Source organism: Vitis riparia, chromosome 5, assembly GCF_004353265.1.
Source record: "Vitis riparia cultivar Riparia Gloire de Montpellier isolate 1030 chromosome 5, EGFV_Vit.rip_1.0, whole genome shotgun sequence".
Taxonomy (NCBI): domain Eukaryota; kingdom Viridiplantae; phylum Streptophyta; class Magnoliopsida; order Vitales; family Vitaceae; genus Vitis; species Vitis riparia.
In genome coordinates, this window is record NC_048435.1 from 14,186,881 (window position 1) to 14,213,718 (window position 26,838).

General features: G+C 36.5%; 3 protein-coding genes across 6 annotated transcripts; 2 read left to right on the forward strand and 1 right to left on the reverse strand.

Annotated features, from left to right (window-relative positions):
• The first annotated feature begins 487 nt into the window (after positions 1 to 487).
• LOC117914682 (protein PHR1-LIKE 2) lies at positions 488 to 15,617 on the forward strand. 2 transcript variants are annotated; one of them, XM_034830122.1, is made up of 6 exons: positions 488 to 876; positions 13,112 to 13,188; positions 13,597 to 13,651; positions 14,170 to 14,248; positions 14,347 to 14,416; positions 14,807 to 15,617. In XM_034830122.1, exons 1-6 carry the CDS (start codon positions 528 to 530, stop codon positions 15,251 to 15,253), a joined length of 1,077 nt encoding a protein of 358 aa, XP_034686013.1. In that variant the 5' UTR covers positions 488 to 527; the 3' UTR covers positions 15,254 to 15,617. The 2 variants fall into 2 exon arrangements, with proteins under 2 accessions (XP_034686013.1, XP_034686014.1); XM_034830123.1 differs by having other exon boundaries at positions 13,597 to 13,642.
• A 2,200-nt stretch (positions 15,618 to 17,817) lies between these two features.
• LOC117914847 (probable calcium-binding protein CML22) lies at positions 17,818 to 23,873 on the forward strand. Of its 3 annotated transcripts, none has more exons than XM_034830346.1 (5): positions 17,818 to 18,032; positions 22,631 to 22,852; positions 22,968 to 23,170; positions 23,260 to 23,434; positions 23,537 to 23,873. In XM_034830346.1, the coding sequence occupies exons 1-5, from the start codon at positions 18,017 to 18,019 to the stop codon at positions 23,647 to 23,649; spliced, it is 729 nt and encodes a 242-aa protein (XP_034686237.1). In that variant the 5' UTR covers positions 17,818 to 18,016; the 3' UTR covers positions 23,650 to 23,873. The 3 variants fall into 3 exon arrangements, with proteins under 3 accessions (XP_034686237.1, XP_034686236.1, XP_034686238.1); XM_034830345.1 differs by having other exon boundaries at positions 17,821 to 18,032; positions 22,631 to 22,870; XM_034830347.1 differs by lacking the exon at positions 17,818 to 18,032 and adding an exon at positions 22,209 to 22,424 and having other exon boundaries at positions 22,631 to 22,870.
• A 102-nt stretch (positions 23,874 to 23,975) lies between these two features.
• LOC117914846 (receptor like protein kinase S.2) lies at positions 23,976 to 26,783 on the reverse strand. The gene has a single exon (XM_034830344.1). It carries the CDS (start codon positions 26,655 to 26,657, stop codon positions 24,177 to 24,179), a length of 2,481 nt encoding a protein of 826 aa, XP_034686235.1. The 5' UTR covers positions 26,658 to 26,783; the 3' UTR covers positions 23,976 to 24,176.
• Positions 26,784 to 26,838: the final 55 nt, after the last annotated feature.

Consider the following 26,838-nt stretch of genomic DNA (forward strand, 5'->3'; position numbering starts at 1 on the left):
TTAAGATTTATTTTTTATATAAATTTTGACAAAAAATTATAAAAATACTTGAAAAACAATTAAAATAATTTTAAAATAATTTAGAAATAAGAAATCATACAAAAAAAATATAAGAGAAATGAAAAAAAAAGCTTAAGACAAAAGCAAATACCTAGGTTAGTACGTTAATATTATGTAAATATTCGGAAATGTATATTTCTTTTTAAGTTTGGTCATTTTATCCGAGTTTTTTATTTTATTTTTTATCTTAGACAAATTTATTATTCATGTGGATATAATTTTCTAAAAATTAATGAGAAAAAGTATTTTAAAAAAATGGGAAAAAAATTAAAAGAATGAAAATGCCAGCGAGACAGCACGTTGGCCAGTGTGATTAGCCAGTGAGAGAGAAAGAGAGAAAGAGAGAAAGAAAGGACAGAGACAGAACAAGACATCGCTGTCTCTCTCTCTTGTGTTCTGTTCCTTTCTCCTTTCTCTTCCTCTCTCTCCTTCTTTTATATATTTTTTAGTTTTAGTAATACAATTGCATGCCTTATGCCTTGTTAATCTCATTTCCCACATATCAACACCCAAACCATCCATTTGAAGCAGCCGTTTCTCCTCTCTTCGACACTTTTCGGGGCTCCCAGCCCCGAAAATCTTCGACTTTTAACTTCCTGGTCTCTCATTTTCTCCGCGTAATGTACTCTGCAATTCATTCCCTTCCGCTCGACGGAGGCGTTGCCCACGCCGACTTCCAGGGCTCTCTCGACGGCACCAATCTGCCCGGCGATGCTTGCTTGGTTCTCACCACCGATCCCAAGCCCCGCCTCCGCTGGACCGCCGAGCTCCACGAGCGATTTGTTGATGCTGTTACTCAACTCGGTGGCCCCGATAGTGCGTTCTCCGATCTTCTCCTCTCACCTTACCTCTTCAATTTAAACACTTTCCTTATCTACCATGTTGTTTGTGTGTCTGTGATTTCTATTTCTTTTTTTCGGTTGTGGGTTTATTATTATTATTATTATTATTATTATTATTATTATTATTGGATGATGATTAATTTAGGGACCGTTTGGTGACGGCTAAAATCACAGCAATTTATTTGCCTTCAGAAACAAGAAAAGGAAGCTGGAAGTGGTCTAAATGAGGTCATTAAGTGCTTTATGGTTTTGCGAGTTAATTGCCCTTTTGCTGAACCTAACTGATTTTATTGAAATCTTATTAATCTTTTTTTTTTTTTTTTAAATAAATTGGGTTCATTTTTCCTAATTTTCCTAATTGGAATGTTAGGGAAGTTTAAATTTCGTGCTCCTCCCCCTTTCGGCTGAATACATTTTGCCACCGTTAGTTTGAGATTTCATGGAAATACCTCTCCAGCGCTATTGGATGTATTAGGGCAAATTTGTTAATCCTTCTATGGCACGCTTTATAGTCGAGGCATTACTACTGTGTCTATTTGAAGAAGAAGCAAATGCGAACTTGACCAGAGGATGTAACACTCTTCTAAGTGTCACACAAGTCTCAAACCGCCACAATGCATTTTAAAATTCTGCTAGTTCACAGCCAAGTGGTGATCAAACTGCTCTAAAGTTGCTACATTTTTCTTGCTATAGGTCATAATTGCTCTGAGATAGGCTTCAATTAAGTGGAGGTTTCCTAAAGAATAATTTGGCTACATGCGAGGGATTTGCCCTATCCAAACAGGGATAAAATGTTTTGATTTAAAATAAGGATACAATGTGCCATCTTGGAAAACCTATCAACCATAACAAAAATAGAATCGTGTCTTCAAGCCTTAGCAACCCAGGAACAAAATTCATACTAACGTTTTTCCGAGGGTTGTGTGGTATAGTAGAGGAATGTACCAACTAGATGTCTACTATGCAACTCCTAATCAAAGAATCTCAAAAAGAAGTATGAGGAAGGCATAGCTTTTACCCTCCAAATGATGAAATTAATGTGATCTCGATGATGACAATCTTGAATTTCTTGATAAATGACATCAAAATTAGGATGAGTAAGACATGCATCCTTCATCCACTACATATGAACCAATATGTGGTCTTGAAGAAACATCATCCACCTAACATTTTCTTAATAGGCAAACATTATCCACCTAACATGCTTGGCACTTAGCTTTCTTTGAGAGCTAAGGTACCCCAATACTTCATGGTTAGTGTGCAGCACAAGTTCTTGAGATAATAGATAATTCCTCCCTGATGAAGGGCTTACACAACAACATAGAATTCTTTATCATAAGTGGAATACCTTTGTTAAGCTTCATTGAGTTTCTTGTTGGAGTATGCCATAGAACGCTCTTCTTGACTTAAGACTATAGATCAGGATATCATCAAAATAGACTACTAGTAACTTTCCTATGAGAGAACACAAAATTTGTGTCATAATCTTCATAAATGTACTATGCAAATTAGATAACCCAAAGGGCGTGAACCACTAATAAAGTTCATCTTGGGTCTTAAATGCAGTTTTCTACTCCTCTTTTGATGAAATATGAATTTAGTGATAATCACTATGGAAATCAATCTTAAGGAATCATTCTGATTCTGCCATTAAATTTAAGATGTCATCTGACATAGGTATAAGAAACCTATACTTAATAGTTATTTTGATGATGCATGACTATCTATGCAGTCTCCAAAAACAATCCTTCTCAGAGGTAAGCTAGGTGGGGACAACATAAGGGCTAAGACTATGCTGAAAAAAGCCTTTTTCCAATGGTCCATCTACTTGCCCATTTATTTCAGCTCTCTTTAGGATCCAGTCTATAGTCTATGGCATTGGAAATTAGATATTTTACATCTTATAACTAGATCAAGAGCATGTTGAATGTTCCTCATGGATGGTAACTCACTAGGTAGGTCTTCAATAGTTGTATCTTGAATCTCAAGTTAACATGCTATTGTTCCATGGATGGTAACTCACTAGGTAGGTCTTTAATAGTTATATCTTGAAACTCAACCAAAAATTTGTTAACTTGAGATGGGAATGTGATATCAAAAGCTAAAAACCAATGAGAAATGTTTTTAACTACCATAAGTAACAACACACCTAAATTATGTCATTCTTTTTCAAACTTTTTATTTTTATTTTTTACTTTTTATTTTATTTTATTTTATTTTTTATTTATTTTTATGGGTGTCATTCTTTCTCAAACTCATTTCGTGTTAATATAAGAAAGTTTCGCTTCTTAAGATCTTGAGTAAAAATGTTAGGTGCCTAAGATGTTGAATTGATTAATTCAATTGATGTCTTTAATTGTGGCTTGCTATCCCTTTTAGTAGATTTATCAAGGCTTAATGGGGTAGACTTTCTATTATCTTTTAACCAATAAGTGTTTTCCCTACCATAATAGGCAACATCAAAGTCATATAGCCAAGACCTAAAAGAATATAAGAAACATCCATGAGAAGGACACCATCCCAGTCTCTATTCGAGTAGTCTCCCATTGTGATAGGAACTGGACATCTTTCATATACAAGCAATGAAGTTTTGTCTACCCAAGTTGCTCTATATGGATGGAGATGTCATTCAAGTTGAAGTTTCATCCTAGCAACAATAGCTTCAAAAATGATGTTCATCGAGCTACCACTATTAATAATGAGCTTGCTAATTTATCCCCAAATTTAATATAAGTTTGAAAATACATGCATTTCCACCCATTGTTATTGCCAGAGAGGATGAAATGCACCTCATAACAATAGTGTGGGTCTCATCATTAGTCCATTCTTTTTCAAAATCCTCTCTTGGTTTAGACATATAATATAAGGGTTCATAAACTTGGTTATTATCTTTGCCTTATTGTGAATACTCACCCTTATCCTATAGTTAGAGTGTGACATGGACAACATGATGCTATATGACGACCCCTATCGTGGAATGATGATACTCTATGTTAGAAACAATGAGCAAGGATTATCGAAATTGATTCTCCACCCCTATTACTGCTTACTCCTTAACTAGTGTTGTTATTACCATGTGAAATAATTTAATTGGTTTTAACACTGCTAGTAACCCTTAATTTGTTTCTTACCTTATTATGAGATAAACCTCAAGAATGATAAGAGTCCATAGTTTGAGAAGTCATACATCTTTAACTAGGAATTTTAAGCTGTCTCTTAATGTGATATCCCACATCGGATTAGGGAGAAAGTTCTTGATGCTATATAAGTATAAACTCCTCTTTAACTATGTAGAAGCATTTTAAAGTTGTGAGGTTATATTTACACTGTTGCAAGCGGGTCATTACAAATGGTATTAGAGTCGATCTTCAATTTCGGTGTGGGGGTTTGTTTGGCCTCGTAGAGGGTGTTTGTCTATTTGACCCTGCAATCCTGTGGGACACTACAAGGATGTTGTGTCCACATGAGAGGTGTTTGTGATATTCCACATCGGATAGGGGAGAAAGTTACTAAGGCTATTTATGTATGGGTTCTCTTAATCCTGTAGAGACGTTTTAAAGCCGTGAAGGTCTCTTTGAATCCAGAGCGGATAATACCTATACGGTTGGGTGCAATTTGTTACAAATGGTATCAGAGTCGATCACTAACCTCGATATGGGGCTTTGTTTGGCATCGTGAGGTGTGTTTGTCTGTTTGGCCCTGTAATCTTATAGGACACAACGAGGATGTTGTGTCTATATGAAAGGGTGTTTATGATATCTTACATCGGATAAGGGAGAAAGTTCTTGACGCTATATAAGTATAAACTCCTCTTAATCATGTAGACGCGTTTTAAAGTTGTGAGGACCCCTTTGAGCCTAGAGCGGACAATATCTACACTGTTGGGAGCGGGTTGTTACAAATAGTATCAGAGTCGATCCTCGACCCCGATGTGGGGGTTTGTTTGGCCTCGTAGGGGGTGTTTGTTTATTTGGCCCTACAATCTTGTAGATACAACGAGGACATTGTGTCCGCATGAGAGGTGTTTGTGATATCCCACATCGGATAAGGGAGAAAGTTACTGGGGTTATTTATGTATGGGCTCCTCTTAACCTTGTAGAGACATTTTAAAGCTGTGAGAACCCCTTTGGGTTTAGAACAGACAATATCTACATGTTGGGTGTGGGTTGCTACACTTAATTTCTAAACCTTGTGATAGTCTTCCTCTAAAGTTTTAGGAGAATGAAAGTTCACCTCTCTTTTAAGTTCTGATCTCAACCCAGTAATGTATTTTGCCACAATTACCCAAGGACCTAAGATTCATCTCCCACTTCACATCTCAATTTAATCTCCTTAAAGTGAGCTAAGTGGTTTGTCACATTAGAGGATGATTGCCTAAGGTTAATCTATTGATCTAGCAAGTGTCTCTTATGATATGTAGGGACATATTTTTCCTTTAACTTTTGTTTCATTTTAACTCAAAAGGTAATTGGTTCCTCACCTAAATGCTCTAGGGTAGATTGAACAGTTTTGTTCATATCGTTCAATAAAACTAATAAGTCTCATTTTAGTGAAGCTGATGTATTAGGTGTAACATATCATTGGGTTTAAAGTAATCCTCAAGATCAACTAACCATTCACTACTTTAACCTTGGTTATATCACTTAAATTTTCATGTGGCCTTAGTACATGTTTCAAAGGTATATGCCTGATAGGCTAACCAAAGTTCATATGGTAACCCTCTCTTTGTTTTGGCATGATTGAGTCACTTCCCCATGTCTCCTGTGTTGGGATAAAGCCTTAAAAAGCATGACATGATGTAATAGATCAAAATTCATTTATAAATTTATTTATTTATATTTCTTGTGGTTTCCCTTTGTTATCCCATATGCATTAGTTGGTCATCTAAGCCTACATGTTTATATTAGTTGCATTGTACATAATTTGAGTACATTAGGAGTTCCACAAAAAATACAAGTCATGGATTCCTTGCAAGATGATAAGTTGTTCACAATCAATTTATGGATTTGGGCAATCCAATAGAGACTGTAATGCATTACCTCCTAATTGAAAGAATGACTTGTTTTGTCTGTTGGGATGAGTTTCCCATGGTGAGTGTACTAGTGTGTATATATATTGGATAGGACCTACAGTGAATCATGACGTAATACTATTAGTCATCATGATTCACCAAGCTACTATACTACATGGACTCTCAACCTTAAGAGGATATTGAGTTTGTGTCAAAATCAATAAGAAGTTTTAATTTATGGGTAAGACCCTAAAGTGGTCATATATCCCTATAGATTGGGTCACTGTTGATGGAAGTTGGTAATAACGTGTATTCTCAATAGAGGCACCATGATATCCCATAGGATTAAGATAGTTTCTCCTTGGGTGATCCAAAAGACATGTGATCTAAAAGACTATGGCCATAGCATTCATTAGTGGAAATTTGACGTATGCTCCTTGAAGTTAGAGTATGTCAATTGATTCTATAATAGGTGGAATCTATAATTCAAATATTGAAGAGGTAATCTTGATAGGTGATAGCACTATCTTGTTAGATTACGAACACTTTTTTTTTTTTTTTTATAACTAAGGAACCTTTCATGACCAAGCCCTTAGGACTCTCCATGGGGGCCCAAACCTCCGGGTGTTGATTGCCTTACAACAACCAGCACCGGGTTGTTGTGAATAGTAGTGGATAGTAGGTTATGGACTCGAGCTTCATTTTGTTATCATTTACATAAGATACTAGAGTGTAATTAATTCTTTATAGTGGGATGTTGAATCAACTTCAGAATTAAATTTTGAGGGAGTTAGTTATGAGTCCTAGTGGTCCTTGCTCGAGCTCATATACTTTGATGATATGGTTTATGAGGGTTGAATAAGCTCTAGGTTCACTTATGTGCATAAGAGTGTTTTGATAATTACACAAGATTTCACAAGACTTAGTGAACGATATCTCTAGATTGGACTAATTGATTAATTAGATGACACTGTTGGATTAATTAATCAATTAGGACTTTTTTTTAAGTAACCTAAGTTGATGTGGGCTCAAGTCACTTAAGGCAAATAGAGAATTCTATAAATTCCCCTTTAGGGGTTCGGATTTCAAGTTAGTCATCTTCCACCATCTAGAGAGAATGGAGAGAACTTTAGCCTCCATCTTCCCAAACACTCCACTGTTTGAGCTTTATGAGTCTAGAGCTTCATCTTCAAAGAATATTTAATAGCTTGATTGGATTGCACAAACTTAATAAATAGGAGAGTCTAGAGCTTTAAGAGTCTTTGCAATTCTATATATTGACTTTACTTGAGTGATTTGCAAAATATATAGACTTTATGACAACAAATAAGAATAAGAGAGAGCCTATGATAACTAATAGATAAGAACGAGAATGGGACTTATCATAACAGGGAGATAGAGTCCTAATAGAGTCCTATTACTAATTCTAATAAGGTAACTCATTTTCCATGCATGGATGACTCATCGACATGTTCCCTCTAGTGAAACTATGGGGATTGAACAATAGCAAGCTTTTCTTTTAGTAAGTGGAATTGAGAGATAGATAATGACTAGATATTGATAGGTTGATCTTTTATTGGCACATATTTTATCTCCAATTCTTTGGCAATAACCTTGTCTTTGATAAAACGGACATCAATCTCAATATGTTCTGTTCTTGAGTGGAAGACTAGGTTAGAAGCAAATTGTTTAGCCTCTATATCATCACACCAACCTGTAGGGTACCTATTTATCTCAATTCCAAAGTTCAGAGAATAAAGATGGTAAACAAATAAGTTCTATTGTAGCTTGGCAAGGGCATGATACTTTGATTCAATGCTTGATCAAGTAGCCTTTTGTTTTACAATGCAACTAAGTTCCCACCAAGATAAATACAATAACCTATTGTGGATTTTCTATCGTCTAGGGAGCTAGCCCAATCTTCATCAAACATACCCTTCGAGTGTCATTTCTACTATTGGTGAGAAGAGAAGCCCATAGTCAAGAGTGCCATTTAAGTATATTAGTATATGTTTACAAGCTTGCTAGTGATTAACTGTTGGTGCTTGCTAATATTGACTCAGTTTATTTACAACAAATGATATGTTTAGCCTGGTTAGGGTTAGGTACTGCAAAGCTCTAATGATGCTCTTGAATAGAGTTGGTTGTTTGAATGGATCACTGTTAGCAAGCTGAATTTTTCTTCCTTGGCACATAGGCATTTGGTTGCTTTTGGCATTTGACATGTTAGCCTTAGACAATAGATCATTTGTATAATTCTTTTGAGTTAGATTCTAGACTTGGTTCTAGGAGCTTCAAAACCAAGGAAGTAGTTTAGTGATCCCAAGTTCTTTAAGGCGAATTGTGCATTTAAGCTTTCAATAATCTTTTCATCTTAACTTGATCATTCGTAGTAATCATGATATCATCAACGTACACTAACAATATGAGAATTGTTTTTTCAGACTTGAACATAAATAGAGAACTATCTAATCACAGAGCATGATGAACCTAAGTGAGGAAAGCGCACATTGAAAGCGCATCTCAATCTAAAGTTAGCTCAACAATGCACTATGAAGAGCCCAATACAAATTGCGCACCTTGGGAGTGTCAATCTAGATTGCACACTTGGAGAAATGCACTTAAATTGCGTACCTTTGAGTGGCAGTTTATATTGCGCACCTAGGGGCTTAGGGGCTTAACTTGCATTATGCTTATCATAGAGGGCACTTGAGGACCCTGCTCAAATTGTGCACTATTTAAGTGCGCTTGAGTGAATAGTGCACCTCTCTTAGGAGTTTCAACATTTTGCGCTTATTAAGTGCGCTTAGAAGGAAGCGCATGCCTTGCCCCAAGCCTGTACAACTCTCACTAAGTGCACTTTAGCACAATCATAGGTGCACAAATCTTTTGCCAATAACACAATGCACGTTAGTGCAGTCCTAAGTGTGCAATTTTCCACTAATAAAGAAGGGCATTTCCCCAAGATTATAAAGTGCTTAATTCCCTCCCCCAACAACAAAGCGCACCATAGAGAGCATCTACACCAGCGCATTGCCTTGATCTCTCCACTTTGTGCTCTTACCAATTCTTCTGATCATTGCACATTCATTAAGGCAACATCTCAAAATAGCATCTTTAGAGCTTTGATTGATCCATCCACATCACTATGCCGTCATACTAAAAAAGAGGGGTGTAGCCAACCATTCCAAACTACCACATAAAAAAATGATGGCTACACTGACACACTCAGGTCATGAGTATGCACAAGGTATTATTAGATGAGGTAGCTGTAGAGTAGTTGGAGGGGGGGAATTTTCTCCTATAAAAAACAGAAAATGTAAATATACAAAGGAGAGGAGGAAATAAGAGGGAAAATAAGTTAGATATTTGTTCTCAGGAGTAAGAGTATGAGTAACTTAGTTTTTGGCTATAATCTTGCATTTCTTTTTCTTAATTTTAATGAATGAAAAGTCTTTCAATTCTTGTCTTTCAATTTTATTTTCAATTTTCTTTTTTCATTTCCTGCTTTTGTTGTTTTGTTTCCTTAGGTAGTGTTTACCACTCTAAGGTGTGAGAGGAGCTGAGGTCTCCATGTCTTAGTCCAGCTCACCAGTGATCTAACCATGCTTAGTTTAAAAGAATCTAACTTAGGACAGTGATTACAATAACCATGGGGAGAAGGGGTTAGGATGTTCTAGTTGTGAGGGCCAAAAGTTAAGCAACCTTACTACCATACCTGTGCTTTACTGCAAGGGTTTTATAAATTAAATGCATACCTTTTGACATGCGGAGGAACCCATGTGAACCATCCAATTGCAAGGTTCCAAAAGAGAACAATTGGATTGAGTTGATATTTGTTGAGGTGGTTAATGTTCATGTCAATTGGAACCTCTTTGGTATAAACCCTTGGCATGATCCTAAAGTTGCAAGCACAAGTTTAGAGTCCTATTAAGGAGTGGAGCTTGAGAGAAGGAATTTCGGTGGATTTCTGCTCTTGGAGTTTGCTTTCCTTTAGTTTTCTAGTTTTTAGGTTCCCTCTTGCTCTCATTTTGAAATACATTTTTTTGAGCTTCCAATGTGCACTCACACCCCGAAAACTTGTATCTCTAGAATTGATCTAAAGTTCCTTGTGGAGATGATCTGAACGCTATACAACTGTTAGTTCTTTTATTTTCTGTTCAAGAACTCTTTTTGATAAACTTTTATTGCAAAATAATTTACTTTTCCTTCATTTAAAACAGAAACGTGATGATCCATGGGTACAATCCATTGCTAAGCTTCTCTTGCAACAGTACCCTCTTTGTAATTTTGTCCTTGATAAAAAAAAAACCATCAGAGTAAAATTCAGCAATGACGTTGTTGCCGTTAGTAAATTGGAAGACACTTAACAGGTTTTTTGGTTATTTTGGGATATGCAAAATATGATTCAGGAATAATGGTTAAAAATCAGCATTTGAATTAATTAAGGACTTTGCAATATGAGAAATATGACGTAGCTGACCATTACCTACAACCAGCTACTCATTACCTTTGCATTATGTCTTTTGAGAAAGTGTATTCAGATTAGCTGTAATGCAATTAGTAGCCCCACTATCGATATACCAAGCTTCATCATTGATGGTTGGTGGTGAAGTAATGAATGACCTTTGTCTCCCACACAATTGACAAGTTGGTCTATTCAAGTCTCTATGGGCACCTCAACCACAACTTCTACCACAGTAATTGTTGTTTAGAGCTTGACTGAATTGATTGTTGTTGCCTTGATTGTTGATGCTAGGTTTAAAATTATGATTGAAGTTAGCAGCCAGATTTGCTGTTGAATTTATTTGTTCTAATCTCATTTCCTAGCTTTGTACCATAAATTGGACTTCTTGCGGGGTTACCTCATCACATCGAGAGGTAAGATTTATGACTACAGGATCATACTTCTGATCCACTCCTCCAAGAATGTACAAAATTGGTTCCTCATCAGAAATTAGTTGTACTGCAGCAGACAAATTCTCTGCAATAGCTTTCATCTTTAGTATATAATCATTTACAGTCATGGATCCCTTCTTAACTGACTGAAGCTGAAAACGGAGTTGCAGTTTGTGCGATTGTGTAGTGAATAATTTTTCAAGAATACTCCAGACTTCATGTGAGTTAGTAAAATGTACCATATAGCCAAACATGGCCTCCGATTGAATTTAATAACCGACTCATTAAGGACTGGTCAGTTTTCTTCCAGATGACAAAACTAGGGGTTGAATTGATGTACCTCACCAGGATCCTCTCTGTAGAAGAAGAGAGATGGAAGGAATAAAAGGAAAAAAATTATTTTCCTTGATCTTTAGCTTGTACAGATACTCACATAAATATACGAAAATTCCTAGCACCAAAATTAGGAACTTTCCTAACTTAATTACATCAAATTCCTTTGATTATGGGATTGCCTAATTCTCTTCTTAATTGCAATATCACGAGTTTCCTAATTTCATCCTTCCATAGTCAACATATTGAGGTGGGCGTGATCCCAAACAAATAACCTTCCGGCTCATGAGCAAGGACTGCCGGCAAGACTTGTGAGTGCTAGAAGGTGTAGTTGTTTCTGTCTAGTTTCAGCATTACTGGAGCGAGGTTCTGAAACAGAAAAAGTTGAGACAGAATAAAGATTTGTTGATTGCTTTGAGAGGAGGTAGCCATTGACGTGAATGAATCTGCTTTGATACCAACTTAATAAATAAGAGACTCTAGAGCTTTGGGAGACTTTGCTATTCTATATATTGAATTTACTTGAGTGATTTACAGAATATATTGACTTTATGATAACAGATAAGAAGTAAGAGAGAGCCTATGATAACTAATATATAAGGATGAGAATGAGACTTCTCATAACAGAGAGATAGTCTTGTAACTAATTTTGATAAGGTAACTCATTTTCCATGTATGGATGACTCTTCAACACTCAGCATCCTCAAATGACCTATCTCTCTCCTTCCAAAGAGTCCAAAACAAACATAAGGGGGCAGCCCTCCAAGCTCTCTTCCACTTCTTCTCCATAAAAGAACAGTGCCAACTTAGAACTTTCCTCTAACCTCCACATCTATTCTTGTTCTTCCTATCTTTGCATACCAAACACACCCATATAGTAAGTTTCATATAATGTAGATAAGGTTGGGAGATATGCCACTGTGAATTCATTCTTTTATTTTTGTCCACAGTTGCTACTTTGATGATATGCATTTGCTATTTTATTCTTGTATTTTACTTGGGTTTGATAGGAGCATTCATGGAGATAGCAATGTGCAATCCATCTTGTATCTTTTGTGTGCTGATGAATTGCTAACTCATTGACTTAACAACTGTTCCATTAGGCAATCGATACTTTTTATTTTCTTCTTTTCTTCCATCATTTGAGTAGTTGCAGTTTGTGAATGCAAATGGCTATGTTATAGCTTGGATGAGGTTTTCTGAATACTGACCCCAAACCCTAATAGAGAGAGAAAAATAAAAATAAAAATGCAAAGCCTAGTCATGCCTATGCTGGGTGTTGGGACACAATCTCCTTGCCCAAGTTGGTTCATGGTAAACTAGGAATACAGCTGAGTCCAACTCGACTTTACCAGTAATGATTGTGCTAGGACGTAGCTTATAAACCATAGTCCTGATTTTCCAGGTCCTTGTTGTGGTTTGCATAAAGAAATTCTAAAATCTTATGGCATTGATGAACTCTTTGAACTACCAGAGCCTGAATCTGTAAGTAATTAACCATAGGGTAGTTTAGAAAATCAATTGTATTGTTGATTAAGTAGCTGGAATGCTGTAGGTTCACCCATATTTGAACTCTCATAAATGCATGTTACATGAACCAAGAATTTTTGAGTTGTGGTTGTACTTGGGTGGGCCAATTCTTGTGCCTCCAGAAGAGCTCCTAGGTTGTCCAGTTTGAATCCAGATTTGGTTGAATTCCCCCCAGACTAGCATACATATATATATATACATATGTATGCTAGTCTGGGGGGAATTCAACCAAATCTGGATTCAAACTGGACATAGATATATATATATATATATATATATATATACATGCGCACATCTCATAAATCAGTACCAACTTTTGCGTAGCTGCCAACTGTACATAGATGACATACATTTTCTTCTTTTCATTATTTGGATTTTGAACATTATTAATGGGTTAGTGATCTGACTTTTTGGTTTATCCTGTTATATATGGTAGAAGCAACTCCAAAGACGATCATGAGAACAATGGGGGTAAAAGGCCTCACCCTTTATCATTTGAAGTCGCATCTTCAGGTTTGTTGTTGCTGTCCTCTCTTTTTCCTGATCATGAGCTCAGAATTGTTATGCTTTTTTTGTGTCAGCCAATATGCCAGAGAAAATAAAACTTGGAATCTACTTAATAATCTACCAAGGTCCCATGTTTGCTTTTCTCTTTCTGATACTTCATAGCAATTGACTGAGGCTCAAGTTTTTTTGAAACTCTGGACATAAAAAAACATGATTACATTGGAGACTTAAAGCTAGAGGATGTTCAATTTTTCAAATGTACAATTTTGATGACTTATTTACAATTTCATTTTTTGTTTTCTTCTTTTCCCTGCTGACAGTTATAGAGATTCCAGTCATAATTTCTTGATGATATGATTTATCATATTCATAAACATAACTTTTTTCCTTGTACTTTATGCCTCATCCTTGCAGAAATACCGGTTGGGGAAGCAATCATGCAAGGAGTTAACTGACAACTGTAAGGAGGGTATTGACATGGATCTCCATAGAACACTTCAGGAATTTGTGCATTCTGCTATAGACACAGCGTAGTTTTGCATGTTTTTCATTTTGATTCTTTTAATGCACACGCAATCTGTTAAATTAAATGAAAGGAACTGCAGAACTTGAATATTTCCAAAAATTGAAGCCATGAAATGAATTTTTTTAATGCAAAACATGGGGGGTACATCCCTTAGGATAACTCCTATATTGACCGGATCTAAGGTTGTTTTGGGAGAAAATTTTTCTCTCAATAGAATTTTAGATATTTAGTGGGATTTGCCCCTTTTGACATGATATCTTCTGATTTGAATACCCTTCTGAAGTCTGGAGAATTTTTGTAACCTATCAATGAAAGAGAGAGAGAGAGAGAGAGAGAGAGCTTATCCAGGAGAATAGAAGCAGTGTATAAATGGTATACTGGATGGTGAAAATGGTCAATGCACTGAGTGACAAATAGCAGTGTTTGAATTGATTCATAACCATTCTATGTTTGGATTGCAGCATCTTGCATTGCAGAGAGTCAAGACACTGGTTCATCTTCAACATCATCATCAAGAATGATACCTCAAGACTTGAATGAGTATGTTAAATGTTTTTTCTTTTAACTACCAAAGTTGTCTAATTTCACTATTATCTCATTATTGTCTAATTGCTCTGTTGTCTCTGTCTTTTAAACAGTGGTTATCAGGTTACTGAGGCTTTGCGTGTTCAAATGGAAGTTCAAAGAAGACTGCATGAACAGCTGGAGGTTAGTTTCTTTGATTGGCCAAATGCAGCCCAGGCTGCAGGTCTGTGTTTAGAAGTGGCCTGTGCATTTTCGGGCTAACATTAGACACTTTGAACGATTCTACAATAGGTTACTAAAAGGGCTTATGCATGATGAGTACAAGCACAGATGAGGTCAAAAGTCATAACTATGACCCACCCTTAATTGCCTTAGCAATTACTTCAAAATTCATCAGTGCAGAAATACCCTCATGCAATCTCTAAAATGCCAAGACTTTCCTTATAAGAACTCAAGATAAAAAAATGCAAACATGGCTGAAACAGAGAGTTTTTGGCTATCCTGTTAGCAAACTGCTGGTTTGATTATAATTTTCTTGAAGAAAAGGATATCATTGTGGCTTTATTTAAGCAGGTTCAGCGCCATCTTCAACTTAGGATTGAAGCACAAGGCAAATACCTGCAGTCAATACTTGAGAAAGCCTGCAAAGCTCTCAAAGATCAGGCTGCAGCAACTGCAGGGCTTGAAGCTGCTAGGGAAGAGCTCTCTGAACTACAGATCAAGGTCTCCAATGATTGTGAAGGGATGAACCCACTTGAGACCATAAAAATGCCTTGTCTATCTGAAATTGCAGCAGCTCTAGAAAACAAAAATGCAGTGAATGTCCCAGCCAGAATTGGTGACTGCTCTGTGGACAGCTGCTTGACGTCAAGTGGGAGCCCAATTTCTCCAATGGGTGCAAGTTCACGGGCTGCAGTGATGAAAAAGAGGTCAAGGCCCTTGTTTACTGGTGGAAGCTCCTTGGCTTTGGAGAACAACATGCGGCAAGACGTAGAGTGGATGATGACCAATATGGGATGAAGTGCAGGAGGACATGGTCATCCTTTTTCTTTGTTTACTATGTTCTGTGGGTTTTGCCAACTGTAGTAGCAGTGGTCTGTATATTCATCCTCAAAGCAGATCCTTTCAACATTAGTGACACCATTTCTTCAATTCTCAGTTGCCCTTTTACACCCATGGTCATGAGATGCACATTTTAACAAACTCTTTTAAGCAGTTACCTACCTCATACCAAACGCCATTACCAAAATCTTGCCACTACATGCCATTGTTTCTTTTTTATCTTCTTTTTCTTTTCCTTTTTCTTTCTCCTTTTGGCCAGTGATGTGACTTTTTAGCTGAGAAATGAAGACCAAGAGATTTGCCCTAATTTGCAGGCAAAGTTTAATAGTATAACACTTTCTAACAACAGTAACACCTATTCTTATCTTAAAGTACTTTTGGGTATGGCTTCAAAATCAAACTCCCATACAAAACAAAAAAGTAAACAGGGTCTTGATCCTGCCTTCAGTTGATTCTTTAATTTTATTTATTTATTGAAGGACAACAAGAAGTGATTGAGTGGAAAGGTAGGCTTCCACTTAGCCGGGGAATAATATAATAGTGTATAACGAGTTGCTTTTTTCTCACGCAACTGCTGCAATCTGATTGGGTTTCTTACACTGCCTCCATATTTGAATTCTTTTCTGAGCTTTGCCACCCCCATTATCATATTTAAAGGGGTTTGTGTCCAATTTTATATTGAATTTAGGTGACAAATAAGGGAGAAAAAATCTAACTACTTTAATTAATAAAATGATTTTAGCAAAGCATTTTACATATTTTAATTAGAATAATATGATGCTTCTATATCCAATTAAACAAGAAAAGTATTTTCATTTTTAATTTGCCTAGTATACATGTTGCCAATGATTCTAGAAAGGACTCCACGTCTAAAAAATATTTTTGAAAAAAAATTAAGTATTTGATAAAATTTAGAAAATATTTTTAAAAATATAAAAAATCATTTAAAATGTTAAAAAATCACTTAAAACCCATTTGGTGGTGATTTTAGAAAGAATTTTTATCCAAAAAAAGGTTTTCCAAAAAAAAAAGTTGGATGTTTGACAAATTTTAAGAAACACTTTTTAAAATTTTTTGAAAAAAAGTAGAAAGACGGCTAAATACACTCTTATAGTGTTTTATGGAAAAACACTTAATAAGTGATTATTTTACAAGTATTTTCAAATAAAACACTTCCACTGGAAACGCTTCAAAAACAAATACCCGAACACACACTCTTATTAATTAACCTTTTTAACAAATTCAATGTAAAATATTTATTCCATATACTCATTTTATAGATTAGGATAATTGACATAAGTTTTTATAAACCTGTAGATTTAGGGGTCATAAAAAAATGACATATCATTTCAGGTCCTATTGAAGGAATGAAATGGTCCATTTTTTATATACCAATAACAAAGAATTCTATATAAATTAAGAGTGTGTTTGTTAGTAATTTTGAGAAATATTTTTAACACTTGAAAAAAAAAGACTAAAAATATTTTTCAAAATCATTGTCAAATGCACTCTAAGAGTACATTTTACAATGATTCTGAGAAATGTTTCTACTATTTTTAACACTTAGAAAAATAAAATTTTTTAAGTGTTACAAAAACTAAAAAAGTAAAAATACTTCATAAAATAACTGTCATACGCATTCTAAGATGATTATAACTATTTTAACAATGTTTCTATTAAGTGTTTTTAGTAAAAATATTTTCTCTAAAAGTATTTTTAAGAGAATTATCTATCAAGTATTTCTAAAAAAACACTACAAGTAATTTTTTAATATTATAAGTGAATTTTCAAATTTTTAAAAATGTTTTATAAAATTTGCCAAACATCTAACTTTTTTTCAAAAAGGCTTTTGAGGCTAAGAACATTTTTTAAACTAAAAACACTATCTAAAATCACCACAAAGAGTTCCTTTGATAGTGATTCTAAAAAACGTTTTTAACTTCTCTAACACTATAAAATTTTTATATTTTAAGTATTAAAAAAAAGGTAAAAAGGTTTCCTAAAATTATTGCCAAACACACTCTAAATTTTTTTTTTTTTTTTTTTAAAGATTTTCAAGTTATAAGCTATTATTTTAAAAATATTTTCTACTTGTTTTTAAGTTTTGATTGTTTATTTTTATAAATCTTGATTAATTTAAATAATTATTTAGGAGATAAACGACAAATAAGCTTTTATTTTTACCTTTGTTTAAAATTTTATTTAATTATTAATTATTAAATATTTTTAATTCTTATAAATTGTGAAATATATAAAATTTTGCTTTAATCAATCTTTTATTTATTTATTATTTTTATAACTTTTAAATATATAAAATTAATAAATAATATGGGGGAGGTTGAGTCATATTTACGTAATTTTGACATAATTAGATAAGTAATTAGGAATTGTAGTTAAATGATATGATGAGCTCAAGCCTAAAGCTATTATTAAAGCTATTATTAAAGTTAAAAGCTAAACCAAAGAAGCAATTCCAAGGTTGTTGAGAGTCTTATTAGAGAAGCGGAAGAGGGAAGCCCTAGCGTGCGGTTATGACAGTTACTTGTGGGGGGAATGAGGTATGATTGCACTGGAAGCTATTATGGCATTTCCACTTGGTGGAGATATGCTTTTTTATCTTCCTCCTCATAAACCCTTTGGTGCTTCAGTAGCTTTCTCCCCTACTTGCCCTCCTTCATTCTCTTGGTTTTTGAGGCTTCAACTTTCGTCCCACCGAAACCCATGAAACAATCAGTGGGTGAGTCTTTTTTTGTTTGCTTTTCAACTTTTGTCTCTGTGTGTGCATATATACCATTCAATCTCTCTGACTGTTATTTTCTTTGAAATGTTAAGCAATGCGCTTCAAGCATCTTAATGTATGTTTGGGTTGCTGAGCAGAGAAAAGACCTTTGAAAACTTCACTTTTATGGCCTATGTTGTTTTGGTTTACCTTAACAGTTTAGTTCCTGCAGTTTTTCATACATTTTCTCATCTACCCAACACAGCATAAGTGAATAATGCCTTAATTATATTGAGTTACGTTTATCTGTTCAGCTTCAATTTCTGGCAATTTTTGTGATATGTATTATTGTACATTTCCTGGCTATGTTCAGTATTAGCATTTTATACAGGATTAAGGGTTTCTGGGTAGTTGATTGATATGATTCAGAGTAATAGCAATCCTCAAAACAGAACTGTGATTTGTAGTGATCTCTAGAGTTTTGTGTACATTCATTGACTGAAACTATCTTATATATATGAATTAATCCTTGTTAATGTAATTCTTTTCTTTCTTTGATTTGGGCTCATTTAGAGCATGGCTTGATTAAGAAAATTGATTACAGGACGCCATGGTCATAATTTTCTAATTGCTTCCATTCTTAGAAGATTATATGGATTTAGTTTCAAATTTATTGGGGATTCCCATAGTTCAATCAAGTTGTATACAGAAAAATTTCATGAAGCAATGATGTAAATTATGAACTTGTGGTAAAAATATGCATTGAGGTTGTCAGTAGTCCGGCAATCTGATTAGTCCTATCTGGATGGTTTGGCCCTGCTACACTGTAATAAGTAAATTAATGAATCATAGAGAGCATAAATGAGGTCAAAATAGCATATATACATACATATATATATATAGATATATATATAGATAGATAGATAGATAGATAGATAGATAGATAGATAGATAGACAGTTTGGCCTTCCATTAGGTTTTGTACACCCTCTTTTCGCCTACTAAGAATACTGGTGTATAATGATTCATGATCATTTCATACCTGTTGAATGTCCAAAAAATTTGTCTTGGTTGAAGGTATGCTTCATAAGGATAAAAAACCATCAAGCTGTAGTTTAATCTTATTTGGGCGGCTTCCAAAGTATTTTGGGGGTTGAAGCCAGCTGAGTTGGAGTAGGATTGTTTATGTTTCAAAGAGACAATCTTTGAAGTTCTTTAATGTACCCTAAAGGAAAAAAGGAGGTAAGAAAATGAAAACAAAGACTGGAAAAAGATGCAAAGATGTTTACTGTTGCCTGTTTATGGTGGGATGAATTGGAGTCTTGACAAACAATGTGCCTAACAAAACAAAGTAGCAAATCAGGTAAACCTATCAGATACAATATGAAGGATGTGGTAGAATTCATATTTCTTCTTCATTTAATGGATATTGTGCTGGCTTTAAAAACCAGTTTATGTTCTCATGGGAAGCAACGGTTCTTCCACAAGTGTATTTTGCTTCTTCCAAAAATGAACCATGATAGTGCATCCCAAACAATAATTCAAACTCTTTTCTTGTTATGTAGAGCACTTCTACATCAGAAAAATGGGCATTGAAACTTGTGTTTTATTTATTTAGTATTTTTTTTATGGACAACAAAAGGATATATTAAGAAGCACCGAAAAGAGGAGCTGCATCCTGTGTATACAGGCAGTATGCACAAAACATGCCAAAACAAGCACCAAACATATATAAGGTTAGCCTGCAAAAACAAGGCAAGCTAACCACAAGGAAGAATATCTAAGAAATCCAAAATTGAGGGGTTCTCCATTTCTAGTGAAGTGTGGGACCCCTCCAGTAGTAATTTAATGAAGAACTTCTTCAATCTTTGATCTAAGAACTCTTCATAATCAAAAGTCCTTCAATTGCACTCTTTCCAAATATACCAAAATAAGAAAATTGGAGCCATTCACCAAACTATTCTTTTCTTCTGATCTAGCCCCTTAAATTTCCATTCAAGGAGGAGATTTCTCACTAAAACCAGAAACATGCAATTCAAGCCAAAGACTGATAACAGAAAAGTCTATAGCACTCTTGTTTTATCACAATGAATTAAGATATGATAAGTTGATTCTTCACTATCTTTACAAAGGTTGCATCTGTTGACCATAGGTCATCCGCTCTTCATTAATAGATTTACTGTTAAGATCTTCCCTCAAAACAACTTGCCATGCAAAAAAACATGTTCAAAGGGGAGCTTGGGATCCCCAAATCTCTTTAGCTAGAGTAATTTAGATGTGATTAGCTGATTTTTCATTATCTTTACAAAGACTACATCTATTCAATGGGTCATCCCTGCTTCAATTAACATATCTATTGTTAAGACCTTCCCCCAAACAACTTCCCATGCAAAAAATCATGTTCTAAGGGGAGCTTGGGATCCCCAAATCTCTTTAGCTAAGAATGCTAAATTACTCTCAATAAACTTGACATTGAAATTTCCCCTCCTATAATATTTCCAAAATAAAGTGTCCTCTCCTTCTTGTACTTTCAACGGGTAAATAAGCTCCAGAAATTGGGTCATCTCCTTTGTCTCGTAATCTCAATAAGGATCTTCTAAAATGAACCTCCCAATGGCCACCTCTACCTCCTCCTCCAATCCCATAAATCTGCAACTGCAACATTTTTGAAGGGGGCTATTCTAAAAAGCAAAGGGAATACATCTTTCAGCTTAAACTCCCCTGCCCATCTATCCCATCAGAATCTTGTATGTCTACCATTTCTGATTTGGATAGTTAATCTGAGACTGAAATTTTCCCAACCTCTTCTAATGTTTTTCCATATGCTCATCCCAAAAGAATCCGTCACCCCTCAAGTAGTCCATCCCTCTTCCAGCTCCCCAAATTTTCCATGTATAATCTTTGTCCACAAGCTCTCCCAATCAAGAGAAAACCTCCATAACCATTTGCCTAGCAAGGCTTCAGTAAGACCCTCCAATTTTCTTAAACCCTATCCTCTATAATTCTTATCCTTACAAACATCTGACCATATTTACCAAATGGATCTTTCTTCTTTCTCCCTTATCTCTCCACAAAAAGTCTCTTTGAATTTTTCCTAATCTGATCTTTACTCTTTTGGAAATTGCAAAGAGGGGCATAAAATAAAGTGGGAGGCTTGATAGGGTGTTCTTAATAAGGTCTAGCCTTCCTCAGTGTTCTGATCCTCCATTGGAACTTCTTGTTTGAACTTCCATTATTAAATTGTTTCATACAACGGACAAGCTCAGTTAAGCCTTAATGTTGACCAATAACTCTACTATGTAACAACTGTCTTGGTAACATATTTTGATAAATATGTTAGATCCCGCCACAAATCCAATAGCAACAATTACATCACTTAATGACTTTTTCATTGACATATTTTCAACTAGTGAGCCAGGTCTATCATGAGGGTATACTTTTCATCCTTTATGAGGCAACTGCTAGCTGAGTCTTGAAAGTAACACAATCAACTATGTTTCTTGACAATTTATCCTGTAGTGAAAGAATAATCAGTGTTTCTATAGTGAAGTGTGCAGTATAGATTGATGTAGTAATGAGACTTCTCTCAGACAACAAATATCTCCTTACTGAGAAGGGATATTTTGGAATTAATATCCAATTATAATCTTTCTAGAACAGGGAGATATCTAGCTACTGTAGTGAATGCCAAGATCTGAAGTGTTTCTCAAATTTCCTTAGGTGATAAACTCCAAAACTTAGGAGTGTATCTTCTAAGTCTTCCAACTGCATAGAATATATCTAGGTTGTCTAAGTTACCATCCATTCACTTGCTTAACATGTTAATTGTGCCTGACCTGTTAATAGCTGTTCATTTACTGCTTACTGTGGTCCAGTAGAAGGTTGTGCTGTGTGGGTGTCAGAGCATCTGAAAGCATAACAGAAGTGATAACTTTGACAGCGTCTGAATCTCTAGTGAACTAAATGGAAGCCTATTATTTTAAGTCTTATGCCTATTTTTAAATTTATGGGTTTACTGAATAAAAGCCCTTGCTTAATAGTTAGTAATACTTACAATGGTCTCCCAAGGAAAAATTCCTTCCTCTGCCTATGCAACTAACGCATCATCACCACCCTCACACCTTTTTTGTTTTTGACCTTTAACGAGAAAGTGAGAAGATGGGTGGGGGCTACAGTTGTGGGCTGTGGGCATATTAAGTAGTGGAAAGAAAATTCCCTTTTTGCTTCTACAATCTAGTTGCTTAAATAAGTGAAATTGTGACATATTGCTTTTCTGGGTTATTTAAGACATTTCTGGAGAGTATCCAAGTAGGGCATCTGTAATTTTTTTTTTTTTCATGTGTTGCAATCTCCAAATAATGAAAATTCCCAGCATTTCTTCATCATATCCCCTGATTATGCTGCTGTGGTGGTAGAAACAGTATCAATATTTTTTTTTTTGTCATTTTTTATTCCCAACCTTGAATGACAGAAATGTTTTTAAATGTATTGTGTACCTTTAGGTGATGAAATTTTGCCTGACAAGTGAAACACCTGGGATATGAGATTTAAAATATAATGTAGTTTCATCTTACTTGCTTGCTTACTTTTGATTATCTTTTGTCTCTTGTTTTTAAGGCACATTTTACCCTCGCACTGCTCTGAAGTCCTTTTCCAGCAAAGTAGGAGTGATGCTTTTCCGCTGTGGTTCCTCAAACAAGTACAAGAAGTTGGATGCAAAGCTTGAAAGGAAAATGATGGAAGTCAAGAGAAACACATCAGGGCGTAACAATTTCAGATCATTTGACAGCATAATCATGAGGTTCCCTCAATTCAAAGAGGGATTGAAAAATATAAGAGGCGTGTTTGCACAGTATGGTGAGTTCAAAACTTCAGTGATTTTCTGTGGTTAAGCTTTTTGTAGTTCTGAGATGTCTCTGAGGAGGTTACATATCTTTCTCTCTATGTCTGGTAGATGAAGACTCCAATGGGATTATTGACCATGAGGAACTAAAGAAATGCCTACAGAAACTGCAACTCCATCTTACAGAACAAGAAATTGATGATCTTTTCTGTTCCTGTGATGCTGATGAGAGTCAAGGGATACAATTCAATGAGTTCATTGTTATTCTGTGTCTCATCTATCTCCTAATGGAACCTTCCACCTCTACTCATCCTGTATCCCCAATAAACTTAATAATTCTTTTTTTATTTTAAATTTCTTGTGTCGGTGGCATGGGCTAAAATCATTTAGGGATATGTTTCAGACATCAAAGATGGGTTCACCACAGCTCGAAGCCACATTTGATACAATAGTTGATGCATTCTTGTTTCTTGATAACAATGGTGATGGAAAGCTGAACAAAAGGGACATGGTCAAGGCTTTGAATGAGGCTTCTCCCTGCGAGAAATCATCTGCACATATTACTAGGACACGATTCAGTACCACCCATCTACAATGATTCTGCAGCTTTTATTTTCTCTTTATTTTTTATTTTCTTGTGAATTGTTTTAACCTTCTGTTGGTGATTCCTGTGAATGCAGAAGAAATGGATGGGAACAGGAGTGGGAAGGCTGGCTTCAGGGATTTCCTCTTTGCTCTTACTGACTGGGTTGGACTTGATGGTGATGAGGAAATTCCTATATCAGGAAGTTAATCTAAGTGCACGGGCAGCATAATGAGCAAAAAAACAACTCAAAGTGAGTTTAGATTTGGTATATTTGTGTGTACATATGCCAAAAATGTATTTAGTGTATTATTAAAAAATATTGTTGCTGTATCATACATACACCATTTATGATTTCCTCTTCAAATAGTAGACATCTGAACCATCCTAGGACTTACTGCTATAAATTATCATTGAATAATTTTTCTCTCTTCTGAATCTGCTCTTCCTGTTGTGTATTAATCATATTGGATTACTTATGTATAGAGAGTATTCTGGCAGTGCTTAACCAGAAGTTGTCTAAATTATCATAAGCATACATCCAAAGGCACACTACCCCCTTGCTATTTACATCAATTACCTAAAGCAATATACAACAGCAGGAAAAGAAAAAGAAAACCACTAAACATTCTCAGCTATCTGGAAAATAGCTGATAAAGGAAAGAGGAACAAAAAGAGAGGAAAAAGAAAAGGTATACATTCTCTATCTGTCATGTCCTATATTTCTTTGGTCAGTTCTATTGTATTCCGAGGGCCTGGATTCTCTTGATCAACGACAAAGAACAAGCATTTCTTTGTTTCCATTCTTCTCTTCTCTCCTTGTTTTGTCTTTCTTCCATAAAGAATTTATCATTGCCATCAAGTATGCTTACAATCTGCCCCATACTGGGTCTTAATTCTGGTTTGGAGCGTGTGCATGCCATTCCTAGTTTAATCAGTCTCACCAGTTCCTCTTGATCATGCTCTCCATCTAACCTCCAATCAGCCATTTCCTCCAGTGGCTTTTTCCTTTCAGCCAATTCACGAACCCTCTTCACCAGTAACACGCCAGGCCATCGGAAATCTACTGCCATCTGTCCGGTAACCACTTCAAGCACCACCATGCCAAAGCTATAAACATCAGCCATTGGAGTTGCTTCTCCGGATTCCATATACTCTGGTGACATGTAACCAAAAATCCCCCTGACTGATCTGGTTGGGTCGGTGACTTGATGATGACCATGCTCATTTCGTGTCAAGAATTCCGCTAGGGCAAAGGAACTGAGCCTTGGATTCATGTCAGCATCAATGATAATGGCAGAAGAGGTAATGTTTCTGTGGATAACTTGTTCATCCCATTCCTCATGGAGATAAAGAATGGCGGAAGCTAGCGATTTGATGATGTTGTATCTGTGACGCCAATGCAGGGTGGAATGGACTTTCTTGTTATCTAGGTGGAAAAGGAGGTGGCTCAGTAGGCGATTTGACAAGTAATCATAGACGACAAGCATCTCTCCTTGCTCAGTGCACCATCCATGGAGCTGTACCAGGTTCCGGTGGCGGAGCCTCCCCAAGTTCTGGAGTTCATTTGAGAAACGTGCCCGCAGTGCTGGGCACGTCTTCATGCCAAGCCGCTTCACCAGAACATGGTGACCGTTGTCAAGGAAGCCATGATAGGCAGTTCCAAAGTCCAATTCTGCCACCCTCTGAGATTCTGAGAAATTATTTGTTGCAGAGGCAATTTCCTTATAGGATATCTCTTGTGGAGTTTGGACCATGGGGAAAATACTGCTTTGCTGGCGGCTGTTGGAAGAGTTTGTTTCGGTAATTCTTCCATTTTCTGCTGTGGCATATATGGTTTCTCCTGTGGCTGTGACATAGATGGATGAAGAGAATGTGGTATTGGTGGTGGTGGTGGTGGTAGTAGTAGTAGTGTCTGTTCCAGTTTCACTTGGGGAAGATAAAGAGATATACAAAGGGTGGGATTGAAATGATGGGAGAGCAGGAAGCCTGGTGGAAGATTGGGAAGAAAGTGTTTCTACAATCCATTTCATGTTGGGTCGTGAGTGGGGGTTGTGGAGTGTGCAGAGGAGGCCCAGATGAATTAGACGCTCCATGTCAGATAGCCTGTAAGACCCGTCTGGCAATCTATTATCCCCTACCTGTAAAAGCTTCCCCTCATCGGACAGCCGTCGGATCCAATCAAGCAAAATGATTTGATCATCTGGATATGTGAGATCCACTGCCCGCCGTCCCGTAACCACCTCCAACACTACGATTCCAAAGCTGAAGACATCAGATTTTGCAGTGGTCATGCTTCGCTTTTGGAAGCTCTCTGGGGGCAAATACCCGATTGTGCCACCAATTCTGGTGGTCTCTGCCAACCGAAACTGATGATGCCTCATTGAATTGGTCTTGGTTTCAATTTCAATTTCGTGTTCCAGCCACCGAGCCAGTCCAAAGTCACCCAGCCGGGCATTGTAATGGGAGTCAAGCATCACGTTGCTGGTCTTCACATCCCGGTGTATGATCTGAGTTTCCAACTGCTCGTGGAGATAATAAAGTGCAGCGGCCAAGCCTCCAACTATTCTCCTCCGCCTCTCCCAGCCAAGAAGTAGTGAATTCTCTGGTCTCCGGAAAAGTATCCTGTCGAGGCTGCGATTGGGCATGTAATCATACACAAGGAGCAACTGCTCTTCATGAACACACCATCCCCTCAACCTAACCAGATTACGGTGGCGCAGCTGAGCCACCGCCACCAATTCTGCCACAAAAGTTTTCTCAAACGGCTCTCCCTTCTCCGCCACGCACTTCACCGCGACCACCGTCCCGTCACTGGGCAGAACTGCTCTAAAAACTTTCCCGAAGCCTCCACTTCCAAGAACCTCATCCTCACAGAATCCGTTGGACCCTATATAGAGCTCGGAGAAACTGAATATCCTGGGGTTGTTCCCAGCAACGACCTTGTCAGAAACGTGCACGCCTTCCATGTCATGAAACACCTCGGAGGCCTGCTTCGTTAGCGGGTGGCAGTGACAAAAACTAGTCCATTTCAAGTCATGAAACCGGCTTAGGAAGTGTTGAAGAATGGCAAGAACCTGGGTGCCACACCCTCGACCGCGAGCGCGAGCGCGATTGGGATTGGGATTCTGTTTCTCTGTGGAAACATGATGATCCAGAGGGTGAATATCATTGAGCTCTTGGGGTAAGATGAAGCAGATGCGGTTGAGGCACTGCATGGTGGTGGTGGTGGTGGGTTCAACGGCACGGGGTGGTGGTGGTGGTGGACATGAATGGGGAAGGAGGGCTAGGAGAAATGAGGATGGTATTTGATATGGAAATGGGGTTCGGCCTTTTTGGAGGTGAATGGTGCTTTTATTCAACCGTGGTAGGTTGTACAGTTGAATTGTATGCTAAGAC

What these genes read in the sequence shown, in the direction of transcription:
- LOC117914682 (XM_034830122.1), top strand. Translation starts at nt 528, where the DNA reads ATGCCTTATGCCTTGTTAATCTCATTTCCCACATATCAACACCCAAAC. An exon ending in ATTTGAAGTCGCATCTTCAG is followed by an intron (nt 13,189 to 13,596) that starts GTTTGTTGTTGC and finishes TCATCCTTGCAG; the next exon opens with AAATACCGGTTGGGGAAGCA. An exon ending in AACTGACAACTGTAAGGAGG is followed by an intron (nt 13,652 to 14,169) that starts GTATTGACATGG and finishes TTTGGATTGCAG; the next exon opens with CATCTTGCATTGCAGAGAGT.
- LOC117914847 (XM_034830345.1), top strand. An exon ending in AGGCGTGTTTGCACAGTATG is followed by an intron (nt 22,871 to 22,967) that starts GTGAGTTCAAAA and finishes TATGTCTGGTAG; the next exon opens with ATGAAGACTCCAATGGGATT. An exon ending in CTTCCACCTCTACTCATCCT is followed by an intron (nt 23,171 to 23,259) that starts GTATCCCCAATA and finishes GATATGTTTCAG; the next exon opens with ACATCAAAGATGGGTTCACC.
- LOC117914846 (XM_034830344.1), bottom strand. Translation starts at nt 26,657, where the DNA reads ATGCAGTGCCTCAACCGCATCTGCTTCATCTTACCCCAAGAGCTCAAT.